Genomic DNA, 25,571 nt, shown 5'->3' with positions numbered 1-25,571 from the left:
CACTAATTAATTAATTATCACAAATATCCAGAAAGCACCTCTGCATTTAGGTTCCTGTTTTATGGTTCTAGGGATGGAGCCCAGAGGCTCTTCCCGGGTGCTAGGTAAGCACTCTCCTGCTGAGCCATATCCCATCCCTATGTTTAGTGTCAGTAGCTGTGATGTCTTGTTAACTGCATCTCAATGTATGACCCCCTTGTCCCTAACCACAAGGAAATGAACCAAAAGACTCTGGTGTGTCACGGCCAACGGAAGGGATGTTCAATGCTGATATACCCGATTGTTCTGCCACTGAAGGGGACGGAGCTAACCCCCTCTACCCAGAGTCAGCACAAAGGTTGACATGCTTGCACACAAGTTAACACACAGAAGGTCAGCTGATGATGGGGGTTTAACTGGGATTCTTTTCTGTCTCCTTTATTTACAGTGATTGGTAAAAGAATAGAACTTGGCATTTCACTGAGAATTTCCTATTGTGCGATCTGTAATCCAGCAGCCTTGCTCCCTCTGAAAAAGAAATCTATACCCAAGACTATGGAAACACAAAGACAGGTACTGCAGTGGAGTCCAAAGCTCACAGTAAAGCAGAGCGTGTGTATTTAAGAGGAAAAGATAGTCAGCAAAAGTGTGCACATCGAGAACATATGATAAAGCAAATGGGGCAAAAATTAACAGTTGATGAATTTTCATAGAGGGTATTTTGATGGCCAGTGAGGTGGCTCGGAGTGTAAAAGAGCTTACAACACAGGCCATGGTGTTCACCACAGCAACAGAAACTCTCACACACGTACAGGTACACGCACATGTGCACACACACACAGCCACAAGACTCACAAGATGAAGCAAGGCCTGAGGATGTAGAACCAGGACATGTGCGAAGGGTCCAGAGCAGAGGATGCATTGGTGGAGCTGATGGCAGGTCCCACAGGGGACAGCAGTAATACAGCTTTAGCAAGCTGTCACTCATGCTGGGGTGGGCTTACTGGGGATACAGCAGCCTGAGAATCACCCATGCTCCTGTGAGTGGTCCCTCACACATGTTCCTGTAAGGACTCCAGTAAGTTCATGGCTTCACTGGGCTGGCCTCAGTTAGATGCTCTCTTATTATGTTGTGACTCTTTATCTATGGTGAAAGCATCTCTGGGGGAAAGTTGCAACATGAGATTGAAGTTCATTCGAGCACATTCAGACTCCATATCTCATCGGTAATAGCGGGAACGCTGACACCCTTGAGTTTCGGTGTAGTCTCAAAAGAGAAAACCCAAAATCCCCTATTCAAAGCATTCAGATCTTTCCAAGTGCAAACATGTGGGAAGCCAGACTCTCTACACATCCTTCAGCTGAACAGCATTCACAACTGATTAAACACAAACGCAGAGAGGAGAACCCAGCTGTCTCCCACGAAGCCAGACACTCTAACGACTCAACAGAGCACCAAACGGCTCTGCTCTGCTCATTACACAGAAGCTGGAAAAATATGGTTATCTTGAGTCAATTTCTGTTATTCATATTTGTACGTGATGGGTTATTGTTCGCTTTAGTGAATTAAACATGGTTATGATTTGTCCACTTACATTTCTAACATGGTATCAGTAAATACAGCTCATACAGTCAGAGTCTGTAGGATAGGAACTAAAATCATGAATGTCATAGGTCCCATCATCCCCCAGGTCACCACCAATGTGACACGGAGTAGCTCATTCAGATCTTTTCTTTTTTTTTCTTTTTCTTTTTTCTTTCTTCCTTCCTTCTTTTTTTTTTTTTTTTTTTTTTTTTTTTTTTGGTTGTTCTTCTGTTTTTTTTTTTTTTTTTGGTTTCTGTTTTATCTGGGCGTGGGAGGTCAGGCTTTCTCTGTGTAATGCTGGCTGGCCTTGAACTCAGAGAGATCCACTTGTCTCTGTCTCCTAACTGCTAGGACTAAAGGCAGAAACCATCCATCACTACCTGTCTGGGACCTATCTTATCTCAGGATCACATAGTGACAAGTGGGCTTTGAGGTTTCACAGAAAATGAAGACACATTCTACACGAGATCAGGTGTAACCAGCCATTCTCACAATGGTACATGATACTCCAGGGTCCTTTTGTTTCTGTTAAAACAGTGGCAGTCGTTGCCTGCAACAGACTATTTTTCTATTTCTAACTATTTACCTAAAGGGAAAGAGTTGTCTCTGTGTGTGCAGGTATGTATTTGTGTGTGTGTGTGTGCGTGTATGTATTCATGGATATGTATGTGCAGCCATGGGATCCTCTGGGATGACAGGTGTGCTCTATGTGGAATTCAAGTCCTCATGTATGTCCGGAAGGTGTCCTCCCAAGAGGACACCATTCACAGTAACTTCACCAGCAAATGCATGATGCCTTTAGCCCCAATGAAAGAGATTTTAAAGTCTCTGAATTCCCAACCCTTAAATCAGTATATTCAGACGTTGACTGTTTACCAATTGGGAGATTTACATACAGGGCCTTAGAGCTGCAGAGATGGCTCAACAATCATGAGCGCTGGAGGCTCTCCCAGAGGACCTGGTTTCCAATCTCAGCAGCCACACGGTGGCTCACAAACATCTGTAACTCCAGTTCCAGAGAATCAACACCTTCTACTGACCTCCATCAATATAAATACATGTGGTACTTATATGCGGTACACAGACATCTAAACAAACACCCATACACACAAAATAAAAATAATTCTAAAAAAATTTTTTAAAGAAGAAATTGCAATTCTTGAAAATGAGTGCAAAGATTGATTTTGTTTCTCTCCCAGACTTTGGAACATCATTGAGGACTGTGAGAAAGCATCTGTCTGGAGAAGTCTGTCTATCACCCTCAAGTACCTCGGTCTAAGATGGAGTCTTTAAGTGCCTGCCTCAAACTTGAGCTCTATAGATCCATTCTTTCCTAATAGCACAAATGTGCCCAGTTAACAGGCAGGAAAAGCCAATTGCATCTTCAAAGAACATTAAGGCAGGAAGGTTTACAGGTTGTCAGAGAGGTACCTGAAGCCCACGCTGCAGTTCCTGACTGTTCTTTCTTCTCTTTGTGCAGCCTCAGAATGGCTCATCTGCATGATGCAGAAGGACTCGAATTGTTCCTGCTGCCAAAATGACTCCGTAAGAGCACTCGTTACACCTCCATCCTGGACAATTGAGGCAGTTCCTCCGGAAAGGACACCATTCACAGCAATTTGCATAATGCTCTCTGCCTTGCTTGTAGGACTGTCCCCGGCTGGCTTCCCCAGCTGCAGCCTTTTGATCGGACTGGAAAGCTCTTGCCCCTCCACCCTGCATGCCCTTCCCCAGGTAAGGCTGGACTTCATTCAGCCAAGCCACCAGTACCATTCAAGCTTCCCTGGGGGGTGGGAAATGATATCTTTGAAGAATCAAAAGCTCCCGGAATAAATTTCATGGAGAGAGAGAGAGAGAGAGAGAGAGAGAGAGAGAGAGAGAGAGAGAAGAACTAATACCCCAAATAGAAAATGTTCTTTCTGAAAATGCGCCCCCCTCTTCTCTCTCTCTCTCTCTCTCTCTCTCTCTCTCTCTCTCTCTCTCTCTCTCTCTATCTATCTATCTCTCTCTTCCTCCCTCTCTCCTCATATAGCCTAAGCTGGCTCAGTCTTACTACATAGCCAATGATGGCCTCAGACTTCTAATCCTGTCTCCACTAGACAATCTAAGCATCAGCTGTTGTGACCATCCTTTCTGGATTATAGAACACTGGGGACTGAACTCTCTCTGTCTTGTGTGTGACAGGTGAGCACTCCACTAACCAAGTTACAGCCCCAGTCTGAATATTTAAATTTTTAATGTACACATGCATCCAGGATTTGGGGTCCTAGAAATCAGTGTTTTAAATTGTCATTTAAAATGTAAATTTAAAGACATTTCTACACAGGTTCCTTTCCTTGGCCTTCCACCTGTGCCTAGCTTCTGGGCTCTAGACAGGAAGTCCAAGGGCATCCTGGGGATAGAGTACTCAGGCCTGTGTTTTATAGCGTGGCAGCCACTGTCCTTGTGGACCTCACTGAATACTTGGGAGATGAACGTGCATGTGTGGAATTGAATCTCAAATTAGACTCAAGTGGAGTTTGAATTGTCACACATAACTAGTGGTGGCAGAGGAGACAAACTGAGGAGCCCTGGCACATGGCTGTGTGTCAGGCCTGAGTTCCAGCTCTGCCCCTTTCTTCAATAGCTGTACGGCAGCAGGCAGGTGGTTCGGCCTCCCTGAGTCTGAATGTCACCTGTGTGGTGATGTGTGAGTGCACACAGCTGTTGTCTATGGGATCCTCATGTCCTGCAGATCACAGTGTTTCTGATGCAGAGGCCAGTGAGATGACTCAGCAGGTAGAGGCCAGTGAGATGACTCAGCAGGTAGAGGCCAGTGAGATGACTCAGCAGGTAGAGGCCAGTGAGATGACTCAGCAGGTTGAGGTGCGAAGTCACATGACCTGCACTTCTCAGTAAGATCCACGTGGTAGACAGGGGAACCTGTTCCTGAAAGCTGTCGGCTGACCCTGCATGGCTAACTAGGGATGCAAAGGCCTGCTGGGGATAGTAGAGTATACACAGACACCAGACATGACAGACAGACAGACAGACAGACAGACAGACAGACACACACACACACTGTAACAATGTGCTTCAAACAGGAAGGATGAGTATTGGCCTTTTCCTATGAATGTCTCCAGGCAATCTTTATTTTCTCTTGTATCACACAGTCAACTTGGATCCAACTTCACCAAAATTGACCCTTTTAGCTCATTTTCCCACAGAGCATCCTTTCTTTGGGACCCCCTAAGTCTGCACCTGTTCACTCTCCTCACCTCTCCCATTTGTTCAGCTCCACCTTCATTCCCAGGCTCCTCTGGGGCCTCCCAGCCCCCTGTGCCCACCTCCAGGAGAGACACTGGGGCATTCTCTGCAGTAAACACTTATACCCCTTCTTGTCCCTCTGTTTCTTGTCCGTCTCGAAACTAAGATGACTTCAGATTTCGTCAGGCTACAAAGAAGACATTCTCATGTGTGCCCTGATCCACTGACAGGAAGAGGAAGGGGACACCAGGGAAGGAGGCAATGAACTGGGCAGAGAATGGAGTCACAGGCCTCCTTAGCAATAGGCAGAAAAGCCAGGAAGAGGCTCTGAAGTGTTCTACCAGAGGGACTGTGGTCCTGCTGCTGGCACAGTGGCAGACACCAGACCTCTGTGACAGTGATTATACATTTCTCTCACTTCAGGCTTTGGTACATGCTTTTCCAACCCACTCTCTGCCTTCAAGCATTTGAAGATATGATTCTCCATGTATGGTAGCAAAATGTCCCACTAGGAAGCCACTGATGTTAGGACAGAGTCTGGATGCTCTTTCCCAGGTAGCCTATCCAAGGTTCACCTCAGACGGCCCTGTCATCTACCTCTGCAGCACTCCATTCTGGTGAAGCACCAATGACTTCAGCAAGCCAAGAAATGTAATCACTACAACCACCATCACCACCAACATCACCATCACCATCACCATCACCACCACCATCACCACCATCACCACCATCACCATCATCACCACTATCACCACCATCACCACCACCAACACCATCATCACCACTATCACCACCACCATCACCACCACCACCACCATCACCATCACCATCACCACCACCATCACCACCATCATCACCACCACCATCATCACCACTATCACCATCATCACCATCATCACCATCACCACCATCACCACCATCACCATCATCACCACTATCACCATCACCATCATCACCACTATCACCACCACCATCACCACCACCACCATCATCACCATCATCACCACCACCACCACCATCACCACTATCACCATCACCATCATCACCACCACTATCACCACCACCATCACCACCACCACCATCACCACCATCACCACCATCACCACCACCAACACCATCATCACCATCATCACCATCATCATCATCAGTATCAACCACCAAACACCAGGCTTTTCTCCTTGTTCCGTTCCATTCTCTGAAAAATTCCCTTCCCTCTGGCCTTTAACTCCTGTCCAGCCCAACCCGAGGATTCTTGGGCTCTTGAGACTACAAATGACGAACTAGGATGATGGCTTTCCACTGGGTGTTACTGAATGTGGAACAAGGCCACTAGCCTACAGAACACACTTCTGACTTTGTCACTTGGCTTCATGTCAGAGTCATGGGGCTTTTGGTAATCATTAGCCACTGGGGAGGGAGATTCTGTCTTCGATAAGGACATGGCCCCGGTAAATGGGCTGTGTTCTAGTGGAAGGCTGTCTATTCCAGAGTTTTGGACAACACAAAATCATATTGATTTTCCTTAAGTGCATGAATCTGGGTGGGTAGAGAAGAAAGGTTAGATCTGGGAATAATTGGGGGAATATGATCAAATATAGATGAAATTATCAAAGAGCTTAAAATAAAAAAACAGAGCAGGGTGTGGGGTTCAGACGGAAATCAATACACACAACACTCCCCGAGCGGAACATCGCAGGCTGTCTTTGTGGAGAGTGGGTGGGCACGGGAGAGGTGGTATGCCTATCAGAGACTTGCAAGCACAATTTGGAGGAACCTTAGAGGCATGGGGCGTTGTGTTCCTTCTGACCAGTTTAGAAAATGATCCTGTACCTGCTGAGGGTAGGGCTCCTCGCCAGGAAAAGGGCCCTGTATTGTCCTTGCTAAAAACTCTGAATTCCTCGGAATCCCCTGCTCCATAACTCCCTGGGGTCTGCAAAGTCCCTTCAGTCAAACACTGAGGTACTGTCCTCAGGAGGACCGCCCACTATCCCCACTGCCCCTTGGAGGTGAATTAACCACTTGGGAACTGGGCTAACACAACAGGGGAGGGATTGTTGCCTTTTCCTTAAGAGACTGAGTTGGGGTCGGTGCAGGTACGAGGGAGGATGGAGACGGGATTTGATTCTCACTATTCTCCAGTCGGGGCTGGTGTGGGTAATAAAACAGGACTCTAGCAAACACTACAGACAAGATTGATGCACTGATTAAAAGCTCAACCCTTGGCACGGCAAACGCCATCAGAGATAATTCTTGTAACTCCAGACAACTGGTGCCAGGCAAGGCTTCCACTTTGAAGACCCGGGGCTCTGCTGGAGTTCTAAGTGTGTCAAGACAGAAGTCACTGTGCTTGCTGCTGTGTTCTGTGGTCATCCAAGACTCTGGCCCAACAGAAGTCTGACTAGTGACTCGTGAGTGTAACCCCCTTCAGTCAGTGGTTAGAAGGAAGGCTGAAGACAGCCCTGGCCCACCAGAGCCCCTGTTTTTCTCCTTCTGGTCACAATGGGGTTAGTAGCCCACTGGTTTACTCTAGTTGTCTTTAACACAAGATTTCTTTAACTGAGATTCCCTCAGTCCCTTTCAAGTGGGGGCAGAGGCACTGATGGGAAACGGTTTTATAATGATGAAAATCTAACTTGAAACTGTGTGTGTTTCATAAATTGGTATTAAGTTCCTCAGCTGCTCCTGACGTCCTCCTAAGATGTGGCTCTCAGCCCCACATTTACCTGAATCCTGGAACCCTGTGTACCTATCTTCCTATAAAGACAGCCAGCCCCCTGCCTCCACCGAATGCCTGCTTCTCTCTAGGCTCAAGTAGTACTGCCAAATTCCTTTAGCCTAGAAAATTAAAACCCCACGGATGCTGTGCGCAGTTCCCGGCGTCCACTCAGCTCACCTGTGGAAATGACAGCAGCAGCAGTAACCAGGTACAGACTCTGCTGTCCATGCTGGAGCCTGGACGCCTCACCAGGAGCCAGGCATTTCCTCTCCAGCCAGGGACATGGCTTCTAGTCACTCTTTGGGTACTCAAGCCATGGTGCTCGACCTTGCTGAGTCCTGTATCCTCTGCCCAGCCTTTATTTGTCAGAGAAGGTGGGCTGATGGATAAGGGATAACCTCATCCGTGGCCACAGGGTTCTCGGAAAGCAGGTGCTTGGATACCAAACACCCAGGTTCTGAGTGTACACAGAAAAGTGGTGGGGCATCCAGCCTCGGGGATTATAGCTCAGCCGGGGAAAGAAAGCCAGTGCCTATGGGGAAACCGGCTTTTGTTTCTCTGTTTCTTGGTTGGTTTTTAGTTTCTAAATAGAAGTCCAATAATCCCTCCATAGTGGGGCAACTAATTGTTCTTATAATCACTCCAAACTGGAAAAACAACCCCAAGAAATTACATAGGGAGTTATTAAACACAGAGTGTGTGTGGGGGTGGGGGGGAGCATGAGAGCAAGAAAGAGAGGGAGAGCACATGGTCATGGCTCAACCAACGTGCCCCCTTTCTGCTTTCTAATGGGGCTCCTGTGGGCCAGACATCCAGTGGGCACTGAACACAGCAATCAGCAGAACAGGGGGTGCGGGGAAGCTGTGTTGGGGTGCCCACGCTCCAGTGGAATCCCATGCAGTTAGACCCAGGGAAGATGTGTGAGGGAGGAAGAGGGAAGGGGGGCTTGGGATGTGACTCCTCGGTAGAGCATTTACCCAGCAGGCGCAGCAAGGCTCCAGTTTCCTTCTGCCCTTAGCACTGCTCCTCACAGTGCATGTTACAAAATCTTTATTCCAAGTGTGCCTAGGCTCTGGGGTATAGACTGACCACCACCCCCCACTCCGACCCCTAGCTAGAATTGGGGTTCTATGACATCACCTGTCAAGGTTGCAAATTTTCAAGCAAAACCTGAACTTAGACTCTGACAACCTTAATTAATACAGGAATCAACTCCTTATCTTGCCTAAAGTAACGGCCAGTTTTCAGCGGGCCAAGTGGGCAGCAGTCCTTGTAAGCTTCCTGCTCTCTCGGGGCGTGAGCTGAAGTTGAACGTATGTGGTCAACTGTTACCGTAACTCAGTCTGATCCTCTTGCACTGAAGGCGTCAGCATGGTGGCAGGCTGCTGGCAGGTGCCCTCTGCATAGAGAGAGGATCGGTAACAGTGACTGCATTTAGTTTGTGCTCATTTCCGAGCTGGTGGATGGTTCTGCAGTGCAGCCCGGGAGGCCTCAGAGCAGAGCCACTAAATTCAGCAAGTGTCCTAAGCTAGGTATCGGCAAGTGCAGGGCAGAGTCCCATGTGAAAAGGGGGTGGGTATCTCAATGCTCTGGGAGGGACCCCGAGGATGCTAGGGAATGGCTCTAGTTTAACTTGTTCTAAATTGGAGTAATGCTATTTGGGAATTAGCCTTTCTCCTTAGGCTGTGGTCATCTCAGGCTCCAGCCACAGCTTTTTAAACACCTGGGGTTCCAGTGACAACCAACCAGGAGTCCTCGGTGGGCCTGGAGGCACAGAAACAGCTGTGCAGCCACGTGGCGCTTTCTCCACCGGGATGAGGCAGCCAAAGGCCAGCAGAATCCTGCTTCAGGGAAGCGTGGGGCATCCTCCTTTCCCCATTTTCAGCCTCTGAGGGGAAAAAAAGCCTTGAAATTCCATAAAACAGAGAGAGATGTCCTATCGAGAAAACACACCCTTCTTCACGCTGGAGTGGATGGTAGAACACCAGGCCAGACAAACGGGAGGCCAGCCTACCCAGAGGACAGAGATTTGACCTCCATCAATGTTGTCACCGACCTTATCCACTGGACCCCTTCAGCCAACCCAACTGACTAAAGGAAAATGTGCACAAGACGGGTGACAACAGAGACTGTAAGGCCAGGACCACAAAAATGGCTCCAGTTAGGGACCCACTGGATCAAGACTTGTAGGAACAGCCAGTCATAGCCAGTCATAGCCAGTCATAGCCAGTCATAGCCAGTCATAGCCAGTCATAGCCAGTCATAGCCAGTCATAGCCAGTCGATCACTGAGTTCAGTGCTTGGTTCTCATGGTCACTCTCGAAGCTTGTCTCCTCGGGAATCGCAAGAGAGATTGGTGTGCTGCGGTGGGACATGGGTCCCTGTGAGTGCAGGTGTGTGTGCAGGCATACTTACATGTATGTGTGGGAGTCAGAGGTCAACCTCAGTCATCATTTCTCATTGGACAGGTTTCCTCATTGCCCTCAAGCATGGTAATCACCTGTGCTGGCCGGCCAGCCAGTCCCAGGGAGCCTTCTGACTCTCCTTCCCAGCACTAGGATTGCTAATGCCACCATAAGTGACTTAAATTTCCAATTACATTTATATATCTATTGTGTGTGCACATATGTGTACACATGTGCATGTTGAGGTCAAATAGCCGCCTGGAAGAGTTGGTTCTCTCCTTCCTCCATCCGGTTCTCAGGGGTTGAACTCAGGTCACTGCACGTGACAGAAACTACCTTCTCACGCTGAGCCATTGCCCCAGCCCATGCTTGGATTTTTATGTGTGTTCCTGGGAACAAACGCAGGTCCTCACACTTGTGTGAAAAGCATTATGTTGACGGATCTGTGGCGTGGCTCCAAAAGCTTGAGTCTGCTGTACGCATTGGCCATCAAGGGAAGGCTACAGCCTCCTAAGGCAGAGGTATCCCAGAGAGATACAGTGCCGCTGGTGCCCAGAGGGAATCTGCTGTGTGTACTTCAGCCAAGAGTGGCCAGGGTGGATGAGACGGCCTGGTAACCATGGAGTGAGCACAAGGAGCCGGGGGTGCTTGCTGCACACTTTTCAGCCTTCCTCTGGTTTGAAAATGCCCATTACACAATCCCAGATGCTCACCCACACCTAGCTAGCTGGCCAGGCAGTGAGCTTTGGAGATCCACCCACCTCTGCCTCCGACCCCTGCCAAGAGCTGGGTTTCCAAGTATGCCCACCATGGCTGGCTTTTCACATAGACACTGAGGACCAGACTCAGGTCTCATGCTTTACCAATAAAGTCATCACCTGTCACCTGCCCTCTTTTTTGCCTTTTGTCTGTATGTTTCTACCCTAACAATACTGCTGGCAGAATTATTGGACCCTTCAGCCATTTGTCTGAGTAGGTTTTAGAGGGAGGTCTTGGGGGGGGGATTCAAGGTTAAAGAGAGGAGAGGGGCTTTAAAGAGGCTGCTAGATGATCCCACCCCATCAAGTTCTCAATGGAGACATATTTCTTCTTTAAAAACTGTTTTGACTCTTTAATGTATGTGAGTGTTGCCTGCCTACGCGTAAACGCACCACATGCACAGTTCCCAGGGAAGGTGGAAGGGCCAGATCTCCTGGGACTGGAGCTACAGACAACAATGAGTTCTGAGATGCAAACCCAGAGCCTTTGCAACAGCAGCAACTCAGCCTGTGCACTAGAAAGGCAGGCTTCTTCTCCAGGGTGTCAGGACTCCATTAAAATGCAGATGTCTCATTGGGGACATCCAAGACAGGAGCAGCATAAAACCCAGGGCTTAGCGGGAGGAAAGGTGTGGTCTGCAGTCACCCAGTATAAAGGTCTGGGTGTACACACTGGACAACAGCTTTGCCAGTTTCTGTGACCAGCAGCCTTCAGAAGACAGCATGGTCCAGGGGCGGGGGAGGAGGCTACTGCTTTGTGCGATTAAGCCTGTGCCGTCTTGTAGAAGTGCTCATGAGACAGACTGTGTGAGATGCCAGGGATGGGCTCTGTCTTCCAGGTAAGAGCAGGAAACTTGTCTTCGAGGCCTGATCTGCACAGAAAGGCTGTGGAAGGAGAGAAAAGTACCCCCGGTTTCCTGTTGCTTCCTGGTTCTAGCTTTCATGGCTTTACCTCAGGGAGAAGGGGTAGAGATATTAGGTCAGAAAGGCCTCGCTTCTGAACCCCTTTGTTCAGGGTGTCACTTCCTGAGCCCCATGAGTTTAAAATATCCAAGCTTCACAATCATAGTCATAGCAACCCATTTTAACATCCTATGGATATTTAAAGTCTTGTTGCTAAGTACATATTCCATTGATAAGTGTAGGTGTGTTTCTTAGGAAAGTGGGTTCTCTGTCAAGACTTTATAAATAATGATGTCATTTCACATCTGCTAGGCAGGGCCTTGTGACTAGGTACATTCCGAGAACACCAGAGAATCCCCCTCTGTAGTTAACCACACCTAAGAATCTTTTTGACCTCTGGTGGCAGAGGACAGGTGAGTAAAGGGCCTGCTCTGTGTCAGAAGCCAAGCGTTCCTCTGCTCGCCCATTCTGTTTTGATTTACTACAAAGGTTTGCTCCATTAGAAGACAGTAAGAGATTTCACCAGGGTCTCAAAAGGTTTGGTCACCACCTAGTGGATGACTGAGGAGCAACCGCTAAAATAGCGGCCATGCTCACAATCCTAGATTCTGTAGCCCCGATTTGGTTTCTTTGGCTAACATTAGAGAACCATTTCTAACCCAGCACCATGACCGCCGCAGTTTGGCATCCTTAGAGGCACACACTTTGCCGTAAGACTTTAGGAAGATGTTGCAAAGGCCTCTGGGAAGGCTTACAGCCGACCCTGGCCTCTACCAGGACTTCCCTCAGGAGCGACTCCTTCCAGGCATGAGTTAATGTGCGCTCCTTGTGCCTCTGTGTTGCTAAAATTCTTTCCCGGGAAGAGATGAGACTGACGTCTACCCTCCTCCAAAAGTCCCAACAATAAACCAAGATAGGCTACAGCCAAAGTCCACTCTGGGAAACTAACGTTTCTTATACTTCCTTACAGGACAGTGGTGGCGGCCTTGATAGTATCAGTGGTCTTAAGGCAGACACATTGGAAAGACTTCACCCAACATGGACCAACCTTCCCCTGTGGCCGTGTAGACAGGGCCCTTGACCTCTCCTTCCCAGATCATATGCTCTAGTGGACGCCCCAACACACAGGCCAAACACAATTGCATGCATGTAGTTAGGGATGGCTGGATAGTGCATGTATGTAGTTAGGAATGGCTGGAAACTCTGGTGAGGGTCCCACGGTCCTAGGTCCTAGGCAGTATCGGCATGAAGGTCGGGGAAACAGAATCCCATCCTTGGCAACTCTTCAGGATAACCAGAAAAGAAAGACCACATTCAAAGCAACAAGAGAAATCACACCAAGCCAGGATGCTTCAGATTATGTTTGTTTTGTTTAATTTGTTTCAAGGAAGGGAGAAGTCTGAGTTCACAAAAGCTTACGAGAGTTCTGGTTTTTCTACATACAAAACCAAACATACAGCATTACAACAGCACACAAACATGCCGAACCTTCTACATGTACACACATAAACAATACATACTGCTGTTACTCTGAATACAGTACCACCAAGAGCTCAGCTTTCTACCTAACTGTTCGAGGAAATGAATGGAAAGAAAGGAAAAGAATGTGTAAGACACTTAAGAAGCTATTCTTAGGTCTTTCTACAACATGATCCCAATAGACCACAGGTTCAGAACCAACCTTCCTTTTTTTGTGAAGACCATGATGTCTATCTTTTTCCCCCCAGGGGCTGTGACAGGCCACAAACTCTGTGACATTCAAGTCAGTAACAATTCTTTAGCCCCTCCGGTCATTTACGATTGGAAAATGGACCAAGCCAAGCCGTCAGTGAACACTTAGAGCCTCTGTGTGTTTTTCTCCACTCACTGATGTTATTAAATCTGAAATACTGTTCTCCTTGTATTTCTCTTGGATTTGGACTGGTGTAACTGTGAGGACCATGTAACCATCCCTGAGGTGAAGAGTACTTCCCAGAAGGGCACTCCTCTGTCATTGTCACTTACACTCTGGTTTGGCTTTGAACTGAGTTCACAGTTCAGGGCCCAGGCTGTCTTCTTGCCTACATTGGGGTACATTTTCAGGGATCATAAAAAACGCTGTGCTCAAATAACCATAAACAATGTGACTCCAACAAACTGTGCTGTTCGTTAGCACCAAGATCCTATCCAATAACACTGTTCAGCTCAGACAATCAACATGGGCAAAGAGGTAAACAAAGTCCCTGCTTTAGGTTTCTAGGGCTGCCTAAACACAGAACATGAATTCTAGTCCCTGGATCAGGAAACAACTTCTGTTAAGCGTGGTGAGAATGAATGCGTGAGTCACCATCTTTGCATTCCTTAGTTGTGACAGTTTCAACTCACACTCACATCCAGCAAGGGTAAAGGAACTTTATCCTCACCTGTCAGGGGCTAAGAGACCCACACAGGAAACCCCGTTAGTGCTACTCCAGGGAGCATGTAAGTATGTATGCGTATATGATGTGCCGCTTACATTTACTGGTCCTGAAGCTTCCTGAGGATCTACATAAAAACCTAGAGAAAGAATGAAGGAGGTGATGGCCGTGGTACCCACAGTCTGTGCTCCAAGGAGCAGGGACGTGGACACAGGGCCTCCCTCAGGTGGGAAGAGGGTACAGGGTGGCACTGTTCTCTCAGCATGAGGTGCATACCATGGGCAAATGTGGACATTGCATCTGTGGGCTGCCTGCAACATAAACGGATTTTGGTCACATAAAAAGGCATGAGACCTCCATATAATAACGTTTTCTCCAGGACAGTGCCAAAAGAATCTGAAAACGAAGTCCTAAAGAAAAGGGGGTGGAAAAAAGGTTCATATGTTGTTCGGCATGATAAAAACCATGCTTTTCAGAGAGTGTGGGACATTTAACCTTAGCAGCTGGCTTTAACAATAAACTCATCTCAGTCATAGACGCCTGGGGCTGTGTGGAAGCCACTGTCATTTCCAATTGCAGCTAGTAACCTTTGTCCTTTGTCTCAAAGGTCAAAAACCAAAACCAAAACAATAGAATCTCCAAGCCCATAACAAGTCCAAAGGTTACTTCAAAGGAAGAAGCTAACTGCTCTCCTTAAAATACATTCACTGTGAAGCAGGACAGGGAGGGTGTACAGGAAAGCCCCCAGGCAGAGGACTGGGGTGCCTGAGGAAGGTGGAAGCCACAACCAGGTGAGAACACTTAGGATAGTATCCAGTAACATACTCTCTCCCCCTCTCCCCCCCCCCCCCAATGTGTCTGCTCCTTCCCCTGGCCCCAGGCATAATTAGAAAACCCTGCTCTTACAAATGGAAACAGACCCTTAGTTTTGACCCAGAACAACAGGACGTGGTCCCTAGTCAGCAACTTAACTGAGTAATCCTACAAATTCCTCATGGCTACCCAAAGTCTAGCATGCCAAGGCATTTTTTTTCCCTCTCATTAGACAGCAGCAGCAATGGTTGGGCCTGTTGTCTTTCTCTCTGAAACAATCCGAAAATGATGTTAACTTCAGTTAAGAGAACTCAGAAATGGGCTAGAACACTACCCCTGGACTTAAGGTGCCTTTTAAAATGCACCAGATAGGTGATCCGGATGCCTTTGCCTCTGGCAAGGAACTGCTTCAGATAAATGACCCTTAAAATAGAAATGCATTGCGCTCCCTGCCCGGAGTGGAACTGAGTGGGGGGGTGGAGGGGGGGACACACAGAGAGAGAGAGACCACAGACAGAAACTCTGCTGGAGGGTTAATGCAAAAGAGACTGGCAGTGAGCCAACTGGGACTCTCTTCCTCCACACACTCCCTTCAAACTGCTCACTTTGTTTCCCACTGTAGAGACAGACAGGGGCAGGTCAGGCTGCCTGACGTCACTGCTTCAATCCTTCCTGTCACAGACACATGGGTTAATTTTTACTTACAGGGCTCGCAGATGCTTAAGACTGTCTATACAGAGAACAGCTTACTGAGCCTTACTGAGACCTCGGAAAGTGACTGTAGAGTTATAGTCACCACAGATGGGTTCAAGCTCTCCAGCACATTGGGGAGAGCCCCACTCCCCACCTCCATTTTTAGACATCTGTATGTCTTTACAGTTCTTTACCTCAGGGGTCACTTTAACTTATGTGTGCTTTGCTTGGTTCCATTTGTTTTGAGTTTTTTCTCACTGGATGAAGAGTTGTTTGCACTCCCCTTTTTCTTCAGGTCCATGTGTGCCTGTGTCCTGGAGGCCCTGTAGGAATCCACCGGGTCCAGAAGCACTGCAGACTGCTTGGGGAGTCGGATGTTACCGTTGGCTTCCATTGCAGGGTTGCCCTCGGCGCAGGGTGGAGCACGGAGCTGAAGCTTGGGACCCTTACTTGATGTCTTCTTCTCCAGCCTCAGTTCGGGAGCTTGCTTCTGGGAACACAGCCTGGGTCGACCAGGCCCATCCACAGGGTTAGGCAAAGTCTCAAAAGTATAGTAGGATGGGTGGGCTTCTTCATGACGAAAACCTTTCTTTCGAGAAGGGCCTGACTTTGAAATCCCTTCTGGAGATGGTAAGGGCTTGGACAGAGCACTGGTAAGAAGCTTACCCCGTCCAGGGCTTTTCAGCACCCCAGAGGCACCGGGGGCCTTGGTCTTGGCAGCCCGGGCCTTCTCACACTGCACAGTCTGGACTTGCAGCCATTCTAGTTGAAGAAGTCTGTCTATGTACTTCCCAAGGAAACCTGGGGCCCGAGGCGGGGCGTCGCTCCTGCACTCTGTGTTCAGAACAACAGCCATATCCCGGAGGTCCCAGGAATTAAAAGGAGGTGGAAGAAAGTCAGGGTAAGAGTGTCCAGACTCTGCCTGGCTCAGCTCTGGGTGAAGACTGAAGGAAACGGGGTCTATCTCTTCCGCTCGGAGGTTGAGCTCTGGAGGCGTGAATGGAGAAGGGGGGATGGCCACTCTTTCTGAGTCTGACAGGTCACTGGCACTGTCCTCATCAGCACCTCCCTTAATGACCTCCATGGAGTGGAAGTCAAGGAACAGCTTGCTTCCAGAGGCAGCCTGATACCTGGAGCTGAACCCAGCCCGCTCCTGTCTTCCCTCTGTGGGAATGGTTTCCATGAATTTATCTGCTGTTGGCTGGGAGATTCCAAGATGGCTGCTCCTTGGCTGGGAAGAGACCTGGGGTCCTTGCGATCTACTCTGCCTTTTCCCCGAAGAGGTCTTTGAATGCTGTACTTGATTCCAAGATGAGCCAGCATTTATACTGCTATGTAAAAAAAAAGTAAAACTGTAGTCTTGTCATTGGTAGAGAAAGAAGAGACCCTACCAACACTCCCTTCATGTCATTGTGAATGTGACCCCTTGGTGCTTTACAGAAGCTGGTTAGCAAAACTGTTTACCCTCCATAGGCCAGTAACAAATGACTGCCCTAAATGTGGATACATATTTACCATTTACTGGCAACAACGAACATCTAAAAACTTAACCAGTCTTCAATGTGGTTCTTAATATAATTTTAGAGCAATTGTGTATACCTTTAAAAAACATCACTTTTAATATCTGCCGTTAGACTCTTGGTCTGTTCTATTAGTGTTTAAAAATACTCAGAAATGCAGCTGGGCTTGGAAGTACATGCCTTTAATTCCAACACTCAAGAGGTAGAGACAGATCTCTATGAATTCAAAGCCAGACAGGGATACCTGGTCTCAAATAAATAAGTAAATAAATCTTGGGAATATTCAGACATAAACCCCCCTGTAGCCCCCTTTTATAGATATTTAGAGGAACTGTAGATACAATGCCAACTCAAAGTTCTTCAGGTTGGGCTGCAGGTGAGTGATGTGTAAAGCCCCAAATTTAACCCCTGGTACCTAAAAAATCTGGCAGGTTTTTCCACTGAATTTTTTAAATGTGTGGGTATGCACGTTTTAGTGTGTGGGTATGTTTACACATGTTTTAGCATATATGCATGTTTTAACCTGTCAGTATATGCATGTTCTAATGTGTGCACATGTGCATGTTTTTGCTTGTATGTAGCTTCAATGTGTACACATGCATGTGAACCTCAAAGGCTAATGTCATAAATCATTCTCAATCGATCTTCTACCTAATCATTGAGGCAGGGTTTCTCCATCAAACCCAGGGCTTATCCATATGGGTAGTCTTTCTTTGAAATTTATTTTTATTATTTTTAATTATGTGTGTAGTGGGTGGGTGCTTATGTACAGGAGACTAGAGGAGACTGAAGAGGCCGAAAACATCAGATCCTTCTAGAGCTGGAGTTAAGGAGTGAGTCGCCTAATGTGGATGCTGGAAACCAAACTTGGGTCCCCTGCAAAAGCAATATGTACTCCTAAGCACTGAACCATTTCTCCTGTCAGCCAGCCAGCTTGTTCTGGGGTTCTTGTTTCTACCTTCCAAGGCTAGGATTGCATGTGAGTTGATACAGCAACCTGTATTTACAAGAGTTCCTGGGGAACTCCAGGTCTCATCCTTGCTCCACAAGTATTATAGCAGTGAGCATCCTTAGCCCAGATTTATTTCACTGTTTAACTGCCAACTGGTAGAGACTCTGAGCCAACCAAAACTTCAGTATGTGAGTTTTTCACTGTTCGTTCTAACCTATGCCAAGAGTCAAAAGTTTATGACTATCTTTTCAAACAGAAAATGCTCAGGAAAAGCTGTGTTTTAAAAGACCTGCCCCCACTAACAACCTAAGTTTGACCCCTTCCACCCACATAGTAGGAGAGAATTAGTTCATTCAAGTTACTTTCTAAGCACGCATGTACTGTGGCATGCATGTACATGCACACAAAATTAGTAAAATGTAGAAAGAAAAAAAAAAACCAGAAGTACAGCCCATGGCACTGTGATAATCAAGAACAAATGGGACGGCCAGCAAAGAGAAGTAACAACATCATGTTCAGTCCTGACACACCATGACCTCTGCACTGAGGTAGAATCTCACTGGATTGAAAATAACTTTCTTCTTGCTTTATTTCCCAACCACACGTTCTTCATTGGTGGTTTAAATACACACAAAATACGTACTGAAGGTAATAGCACTTCCTTATGACAGGAGTCAATAAGGAAGGAGAAGTGGGCAAAGGTACTTCCTGGAAGCTGACAGGAAGTAAGCAAAGGTACTTCCTGGAAGCTGAGGGATTCTTTGTGTAGGGATACCAATAATACTCAAGGATTACTGAAGAAGCATCACCCTTGTAAGGAGCGTGGACTATGCTAGTTCAGTGCAGCCAGGTGACGTAAACAAACGAAGAAATGGCTGTCACTGGGAATTCACAACTGTTAATGTTTCTGTTTATGGGCTGGAGAGATGGCTTGGCAGTTTAGAGCACTGGCTGCTCTGCTGATGACTCTGGTCCAGTCCCAGCACCCACTTCTAACTCCAGTTCCAGGGGATCCAATTCCTTCTTCTGGCCTCCCAGGTACCGGGCACACAGGCACATGCAAGCAAAATACCCCTAAAAGAATACACACAAATAAATACACACAAAATAAAAACAAACAAATCGCTAAGGAAAGTCGTTCACAACCAGCTGCCATCACACACGCCAGGCTTTCGCAGCAGCCTTCCTCTCTGTACAAGAGAAAGCCAAAGGGAGCAGCCGACTGAAACCAGCTTGAAGACTGCTCATTTCTGCTGGAATCAAAGTGAAGCTCACTCGGGAGAACGGAAGGATTTGCCTTTTGCACGAGGAGAAAGGACGTGAAAACCAGTTACCTGCTTTTCTGACGACACTCCCTCATCCTATTCCTTGTCTGGAAGATGTCACAGGGCTGCTCATCATCTGAGGTTTGGTGGGTTGTCTAAAAAAAATACAGATTACTAAACAGAATGTACTGTGAACTCACCTGCCTGTGTACACACACGCACTCGAGTATACACACACACACACACACACACACACACACACATCACAGTAGCAGAACTATCCTCCTGGCAAGGCATGACTGTTACCGTCTTGAGTCAGATCAGCTGATCACTCTCAGGAGACCTTTGCAAGATCAGGCCTATTAGTTTCCCTAGTAGAGAGAAGTCACAGGACACCCTAGAAAGATAGGGCCTATCAACATTCCCCAACTGACAGCGCTAGAAAGGAAAGGAGTCAGGTCTCCAATGAGGGGCCCCTCCTATCCTTGCCAGCAGCCTGTCATGCCTCCTTCCCCAACAGCATGTGGTCTTGGGTGCAGCAGAGAGAACAGGAAGTAGAAGGTGTGTGTGTGTGTGTGTGTGACGGGGTCCAGGGATGCTTTTGTGTGTTGTCCCTTGTACTGTAGAGGAACAGTGGATGACGTGGCTGCTTTTGAGTCACCCATGTTACTATAAGTGACTCCAATAAACTCACGGTTCCCTGAGATGGACTTCAATGGAACTATGTATAGGGGATGCCCTAGCTAGTGGTTTTAAAAATAAAAACAATAAATCGTTACTTAAGTGTTCTATAAATAATGCAGCAGGGCACACACATAACACACTCACACGCACGCGCACACACACACACACACTTGAAGCATATAGTGAGTACTGAGACAAATCTAAGTAAGAGCTTCTCTCGGAGTTACATCACCTTCTCTGCAGTACTCAGAATATTCTTGCTCAATCTGCCGCCAGATGTTGACAGCTGGTGTGGTGGCTTCTTTATTCCCCTTATCTTCGGAGAGGCTGAGGAGCCACCGGAACTAGAACCAGCAGAACACTGACAGTGAGCAGGCTGCGGTACTGACTGCAACTGGCCGCACCAGTGTCCGGTTGAGGGTTGCCGGTCCCCGTGTTTGTCTCTGTATTTGAACCACAGTGAAACCTCGAAGCTGTCTGTGGCCGTGCCAGCTCAGCATTCTGCACTATGAAATTAAAAACGGGGGGCGAGGGTATTTGTATGTTCACAGCTCGATTATCGGTGTGTGGTAGGGGAACGTGCACGAGTGAGTGTGGATGCCCTCAGAAACCAGACAAGAGTGTCGGATTCCCCTGGAGCTAGGGTTGAAGGCAGTTGTGAACTGCCCAGCAAGGGTACTGGGAATGCTCATGTCCTTCCCCCGCCCCCAGTGGCAGCTATTAAGTATAGTTAATACTTAGTATTGGGAACGGATTCCAAACCCCACCCATACACATATATCCAGTCCCTGGGAATAACGTCAACTAAGTTTGCCTTTTACTCTAAAGCTCCCCTGACTATCCATTCGCTCACTCATCCAGTAATTGCAAGGCAGTCTGAAACGTACAGACTGTGCACGAGGCCCTCATGCCAGAGATAAAGCTCCAGAGGGGGAGGGGCATCCCTGGCTGGATGGGGGAGGGGCATCCCTGAATTCCTCTATCTCCTGAGTCTTAACTAACCATCAGCGCTGGACTGGAGAGATGGCTCAGGAGTCAAGAATTACTAACTCCCCCCCCCCAAATTACTAATCCCCCAGCAGACCCCAGTTTAGCTTCCGTACTATGTGGGTGCCTGTATTTCCACTTCCAGGCCAAAACCGCCCCCAGCCTCCCAGAGCACCTGCTTTCACATGTGTATACACATGTAATTTTTTTTTAAATGTAAAAGATCATCAGTGTACTAAGCCATCATGTGTTCCATGCTGTCTCAGTATGAAGTGCAGTCACAGTTCCTGTTATGAGGGGCCTGTTGAGAAAGCATGCCTGGAAACTGAACATTTTTCTCCCATAATTCCCCAGCCTCTGCTGAATGGAACAGAGATGGGATCATGGGAGATTTTCTGAACCAACCCTGGGCTTTCCCATCATAATTATGTAAGACGTTTAGGTTTGCAGATAACAAAAATCATAACAGGGCCTTTTATGGTCAATTAGCCCACAATCAGCAGTTCAGATGGAGGAATCGTTCTCGGCCCATCCTCTTTTGTTACCCTGATTTTTCTGCGGCAAAGTGGAAAAGAAACCATGACAGAGTGTCTGACTCGGGCGCACTCTAGAATTTGTGGTGCCATCCTGGCCGCTCATCTACCTGACAAACTTGGCACATAGTTCTGTGTGTGAAGTTCCTCAGAGAAAGAAAAGCCTGAGGTGTGATCAGGTTGCCGGAATGGGGACAGCAGACAGAGAGGGGGTGGGGCGCATGGCTTCAGCTTGCCTAGCAGCAAAACTAAAGCTCAAGAGATCCTGGCTATTTAAAAAAAAAAATGCCCCTCAAGAGCCAGAGGGCAGCTGCACAATCCATCATGGGCATTAGCCCCTTTCCCGGTCTTCCTCTCTGGCTGCAAACTCGGCTAACAGAAGCAGCACCCACCTCCCCTCCTCCCCAGGGAAGCTGCCAGGCCAATGGGGAGGCACATCATGGTGGGGAGGTGTGGGCATGATGCGTCCTTCAGCAGCAATCTCTCCTGGGTCTGGCGGCTGGAGAAATGTGGACAGAGCTGGCGAGCTGGTCGCTCACCAGAGTCCCAGGGCCAGCTCGCGGCCAGGCCAACCCAGGCTGAGATCTGTCCCGCCCCCACCCGGTGGAGGAGACCACCCCACTCCTCTAGCCCAAGGCCCGGCAGCAGGCCAGCACGCCCTAGGCTGCTGCAGACACCATCGCTGATGGATGGGTGCAGCGCGCAGGCACACGCACCAAGGAGACCCAGCAGACCTGCTCCGCCGCCTGAACGCACGTGACGAGGTTCCCAGGGGCGGCGGCGGCGCTGCGGCGGGAGGGTGGGGGCGGGGTGGTCGCGGGCCGCGCGGCTCCGGCAGCTCGGGGTAGCGCGGGGCAGCGCAGGCGGCCGGGCGAGCTGGCGGGACGCGCCCGCGGGCGGCGTCACGAGGGGCGGGGCGCGCCGGGGGCGCGCCGGGAAGTTGCGCTTGGAGAAGTTGCGAGCGGCTGAGTGTCGGGGCGGCGGGGTTCCCGGCCTTCCCGTAAGACCTCGGAGGAAGGGGAGAAGCAGGCGCCACCGCGCTGGGCACAACGCCCCGGGAAGCCGCCCTGGAGAGAGCCACCCGCCGCTCGAGACCTCCCGCCGCTGAGCCCCGGGCCAGGCCGCGAGCTCAGTCTCCGGGTTGGGTGCGGCGCCTCGGGGCTCCCAGGGGCTGTCCAGCCCTAACGCTCGGCGGTGACACCCGCCCGGCTGGGCCATGTCAAAAGGCCCTGGTTCTGCCCTGCCGCCCTCGACCCCGGGGTCCCGGAAACTCGCGCCCCGGAGCCTCAGCTGCCTCTCGGACATGGATCCACGACCCTGCAGACCCCCGGGCTGCGACCCTCGGCTGCGGCCCATCATCCAGCGACGCTCGCGCTCGCTGCCCACCTCCCCCGAGCGCCGTGCCAAGGCTGCGGGAGCCCCGGGCGCCGCTTGCGGAGCCGGCTGCAACCGGCAGGTCCGGGTGCGCTTCGCCGACGCGCTGGGCCTGGAGCTGGCGCAGGTCAAGGTGTTTAACGCAGGCGACGACCCGTCCGTGCCCCTGCACGTGCTGTCGCGCCTAGCCATCAACTCGGACCTGTGCTGCAGCAGCCAGGATCTGGAGTTCACACTGCAGTGCCTGGTTCCCGACTTCCCGCCGCCCATAGAAGTCCCGGGCTTCGGAGATCGCCTGGCCCGGCAGCTCGTGTGCCTGGAACGTGTCACCTGCTCCGACCTGGGCATCAGCGGCACAGTGCGCGTGCGCAATGTGGCGTTCGAGAAGCAGGTGACGGTGCGCTACACCTTCTCTGGCTGGCGCAGTGCTCATGAGGCAGTGGCGCGCTGGAGAGGGCCTGCGGGTGCAGAAGGTACCGAGGACATCTTTGCCTTCGGCTTTCCAGTGCCTCCCTTCCTGCTGGAGCTCGGCTCCCAGGTACACTTCGCGCTGCGCTATGGCGTGGCTGGTGCCGAGTACTGGGACAACAATGATGGTCAGGACTATAGCCTTACTTGTCGCAGCCATGCCCTGCACATGCCACGCGGGGAGTGCGAAGAGAGCTGGATCCATTTCATCTGAGCTGTAGGCTGTGAATTGGAGCTTCCATCTCTGCAGACCTGCAGTCGCTTCCCCACCAGTGCAGCTCTCCGAGGGGGCCGTCTCCCATCCCACCCTTCCTTTCCAGCGGTCTGGCCTCATTTCTCACTGTGAAGCCCTGCGGCTGTAGCCTGGCCTGTCTTGTAGTGAATTCCCTGGAAAGTGTGACAGTCAGAGGACCAGGAGCCGGTGTAATGCATTGTGGGGAGGGTGTGGGAGGGCTGATGCATGGGATTGTGGTCCTCAATCTCAGGAGGACCAAGGTCAGTGTTTGGCAAGAAAGGCCTTTTGCATGTCTCCTCAATGTGTTTAAACACAAGTATCTGTTATTTATTATTGTGAAGTTAGCCTTCCACCCCTGGTGGATGCTTTCTCAGGAATACTCTAGATCTGATCAGCTTAAAGGCGGCCTGCTGTCTGTTTGCACCCACTGTAATAATTGTAAAAACACACAGCGTGGCCTGCATTATGGTCCCTCGAGGCATTTCTGCCCTGAGATGGTGAAAACCTGAGACCGTGTTTGCTAGCCAGCGTCTGTAGCCTTCCAACAGTAGAGACTATTAATAGCGAAGGAACTTACAGCTCATCTGTCATCACACGACCATTTCTGGGCTCCGAGGCCGACCTGGTTAGCCAATGCCTCCCACATCAACAGCTGAGAAAGAGTGGACTGAAAAGCTTCCAACCATGCAACTTAGTCCTTTCTCTTCAGGGACGGCCTGTTCGCGGCCTTGTCTTCCTCTCATCTGGTTCTGCTTGTTAGCAGGCCAAGTTCTGTTTAAGTCTGAAACTACCTGAGCCTTCAAAAGACCTTGCCTTAAGTAATTTGTGTTTTCTAATGGCCACAGGGATTCAGGCAAGCGTGCCCTTCCTGAAGACCTTTTCCACGAAAGAGATGAGTTTTTATTTCTAAGTATGGAGAGATTCCAGCATTCATATTTTGGAAGTCAGCTCCCAAATGAACCTGGGTGGTTCTTAGAATTAGCCAGGGCATTGGAGGAAAAGTAACTCACGTTTTTTGTTTTTTAATACATCTGATGGGTTTTAAATTGAACTGTTATGTCAGGTTTCACAGACCTCGACCTTTTTATTCTTTGTGCCTTCAGTTAGAAAGTTGCTAACATTTTTTTTAACGGGCGTAATTCCCACTTTTAAAATGTTACCTAGTTTTAAAAACAAAACAACTCACACCTCCAACTACTCCAGACTGTTCACTGGTCCCTGTAGGATGTGCATGTCCCTACTGCCTAAAGCCCCCATAGAGAGGCTGGCAAATATTTTTGGTGCTGAGCTTTGGCCTCTTTGACAGCAGATGCTAGAACTGAGGTGGACAAGACCTCCAAGATGTGACTTTTGCTTTTGAGACCATGAATGTCTTGTGACAGACTTGGTGGCACTCACAGCAAGTGTTAGGACGAGTGTTGATGTTTGTTAAGTTGGCACGGGGGGGGGGGGGGGGGATGGGTTTTACCCTTGAACTTGTTAGGTTTTGATACTTGAAACTTCTGCCTTTTTAAAATTCCATGAACAACAGTGTTGGGTTCCTCTGGTACCTTTCTGGACTGAGACGAGTTTTGATTTAAAATGTCACAATAAAACCACCCAGCCTTTGGCTCTTACACTCTGCACTGTGTTGGCATTCAGGAGTGAGAGGTGCCCGGTGGCATTCCCCACTGCTTAACAAACTGTTCAATTAGGTCAGCAAACCCTGGGGAGGCATGGCAGCTTTGTCCTTGGCCCCTGTCCAGAGTTCAAGAGAATGGGCCGGACTCTTCAAGTGAAGCCAGCACTTTGGGAGCACAGATGCTCAGGAGTGTGTAGAGAGTTTTATAATCCACAGGAAAGCCACTGCCTTGCCTACAGGTTCTGGTTACAGAAAAGTAAATGATGCATTACCAAAATTCAGAGAACCTGAAGGTGCCTTTTCAGACATACCAACAATTTGGACTCTAAAACAGAGATAGTCCTGCTTGATAATATAAATAAAGCTGTAAGATAATTCAGGGTGAACTTTCTGGCCCCAAGACACCTCAGACTGTTGTTGGCTGTGCACTTGCCGAGC

General features: G+C 49.0%; 3 protein-coding genes across 4 annotated transcripts in view; 1 reads left to right on the top strand and 2 right to left on the bottom strand.

Moving 5' to 3' along the window:
• Nucleotides 1-7,754, bottom strand: part of CDH26 (cadherin 26) — a gene marked incomplete at both ends in the record, with an annotated part of 45,553 nt that extends 37,799 nt beyond the window's left edge. For both annotated transcript variants that reach the window (XM_080925072.1, XM_080925073.1), the window contains one exon: nucleotides 7,704-7,754. In XM_080925072.1, the coding sequence (XP_080781198.1) occupies nucleotides 7,704-7,754 (51 nt within the window). The remainder of the gene's footprint in view (nucleotides 1-7,703) is intronic.
• Nucleotides 7,755-15,562: 7,808 nt separating this feature from the next.
• On the bottom strand, nucleotides 15,563-19,326 carry FAM217B (family with sequence similarity 217 member B; the record flags this gene model as incomplete). The annotated part of the gene is made up of 2 exons (XM_080924886.1): nucleotides 15,563-16,822; nucleotides 19,301-19,326. 2 exons carry the CDS (start codon nucleotides 19,324-19,326, stop codon nucleotides 15,697-15,699), a joined length of 1,152 nt encoding a protein of 383 aa, XP_080781012.1. The 3' UTR covers nucleotides 15,563-15,696.
• Nucleotides 19,327-22,422: 3,096 nt separating this feature from the next.
• PPP1R3D (protein phosphatase 1 regulatory subunit 3D) lies at nucleotides 22,423-23,669 on the top strand. Its single transcript, XM_080924816.1, has one exon. The coding sequence runs from the start codon at nucleotides 22,652-22,654 to the stop codon at nucleotides 23,489-23,491; it is 840 nt and encodes a 279-aa protein (XP_080780942.1). The 5' UTR covers nucleotides 22,423-22,651; the 3' UTR covers nucleotides 23,492-23,669.
• The last annotated feature ends 1,902 nt before the right edge of the window (nucleotides 23,670-25,571 follow it).

The sequence above is a fragment of the Micromys minutus genome, assembly GCF_963924665.1.
Source record: "Micromys minutus genome assembly, chromosome: 11".
NCBI lineage: Eukaryota > Metazoa > Chordata > Mammalia > Rodentia > Muridae > Micromys > Micromys minutus.
The sequence above is the reverse complement of the archived record's forward strand: the minus strand, read 5'-3'. Positions and strand labels throughout refer to the sequence as shown.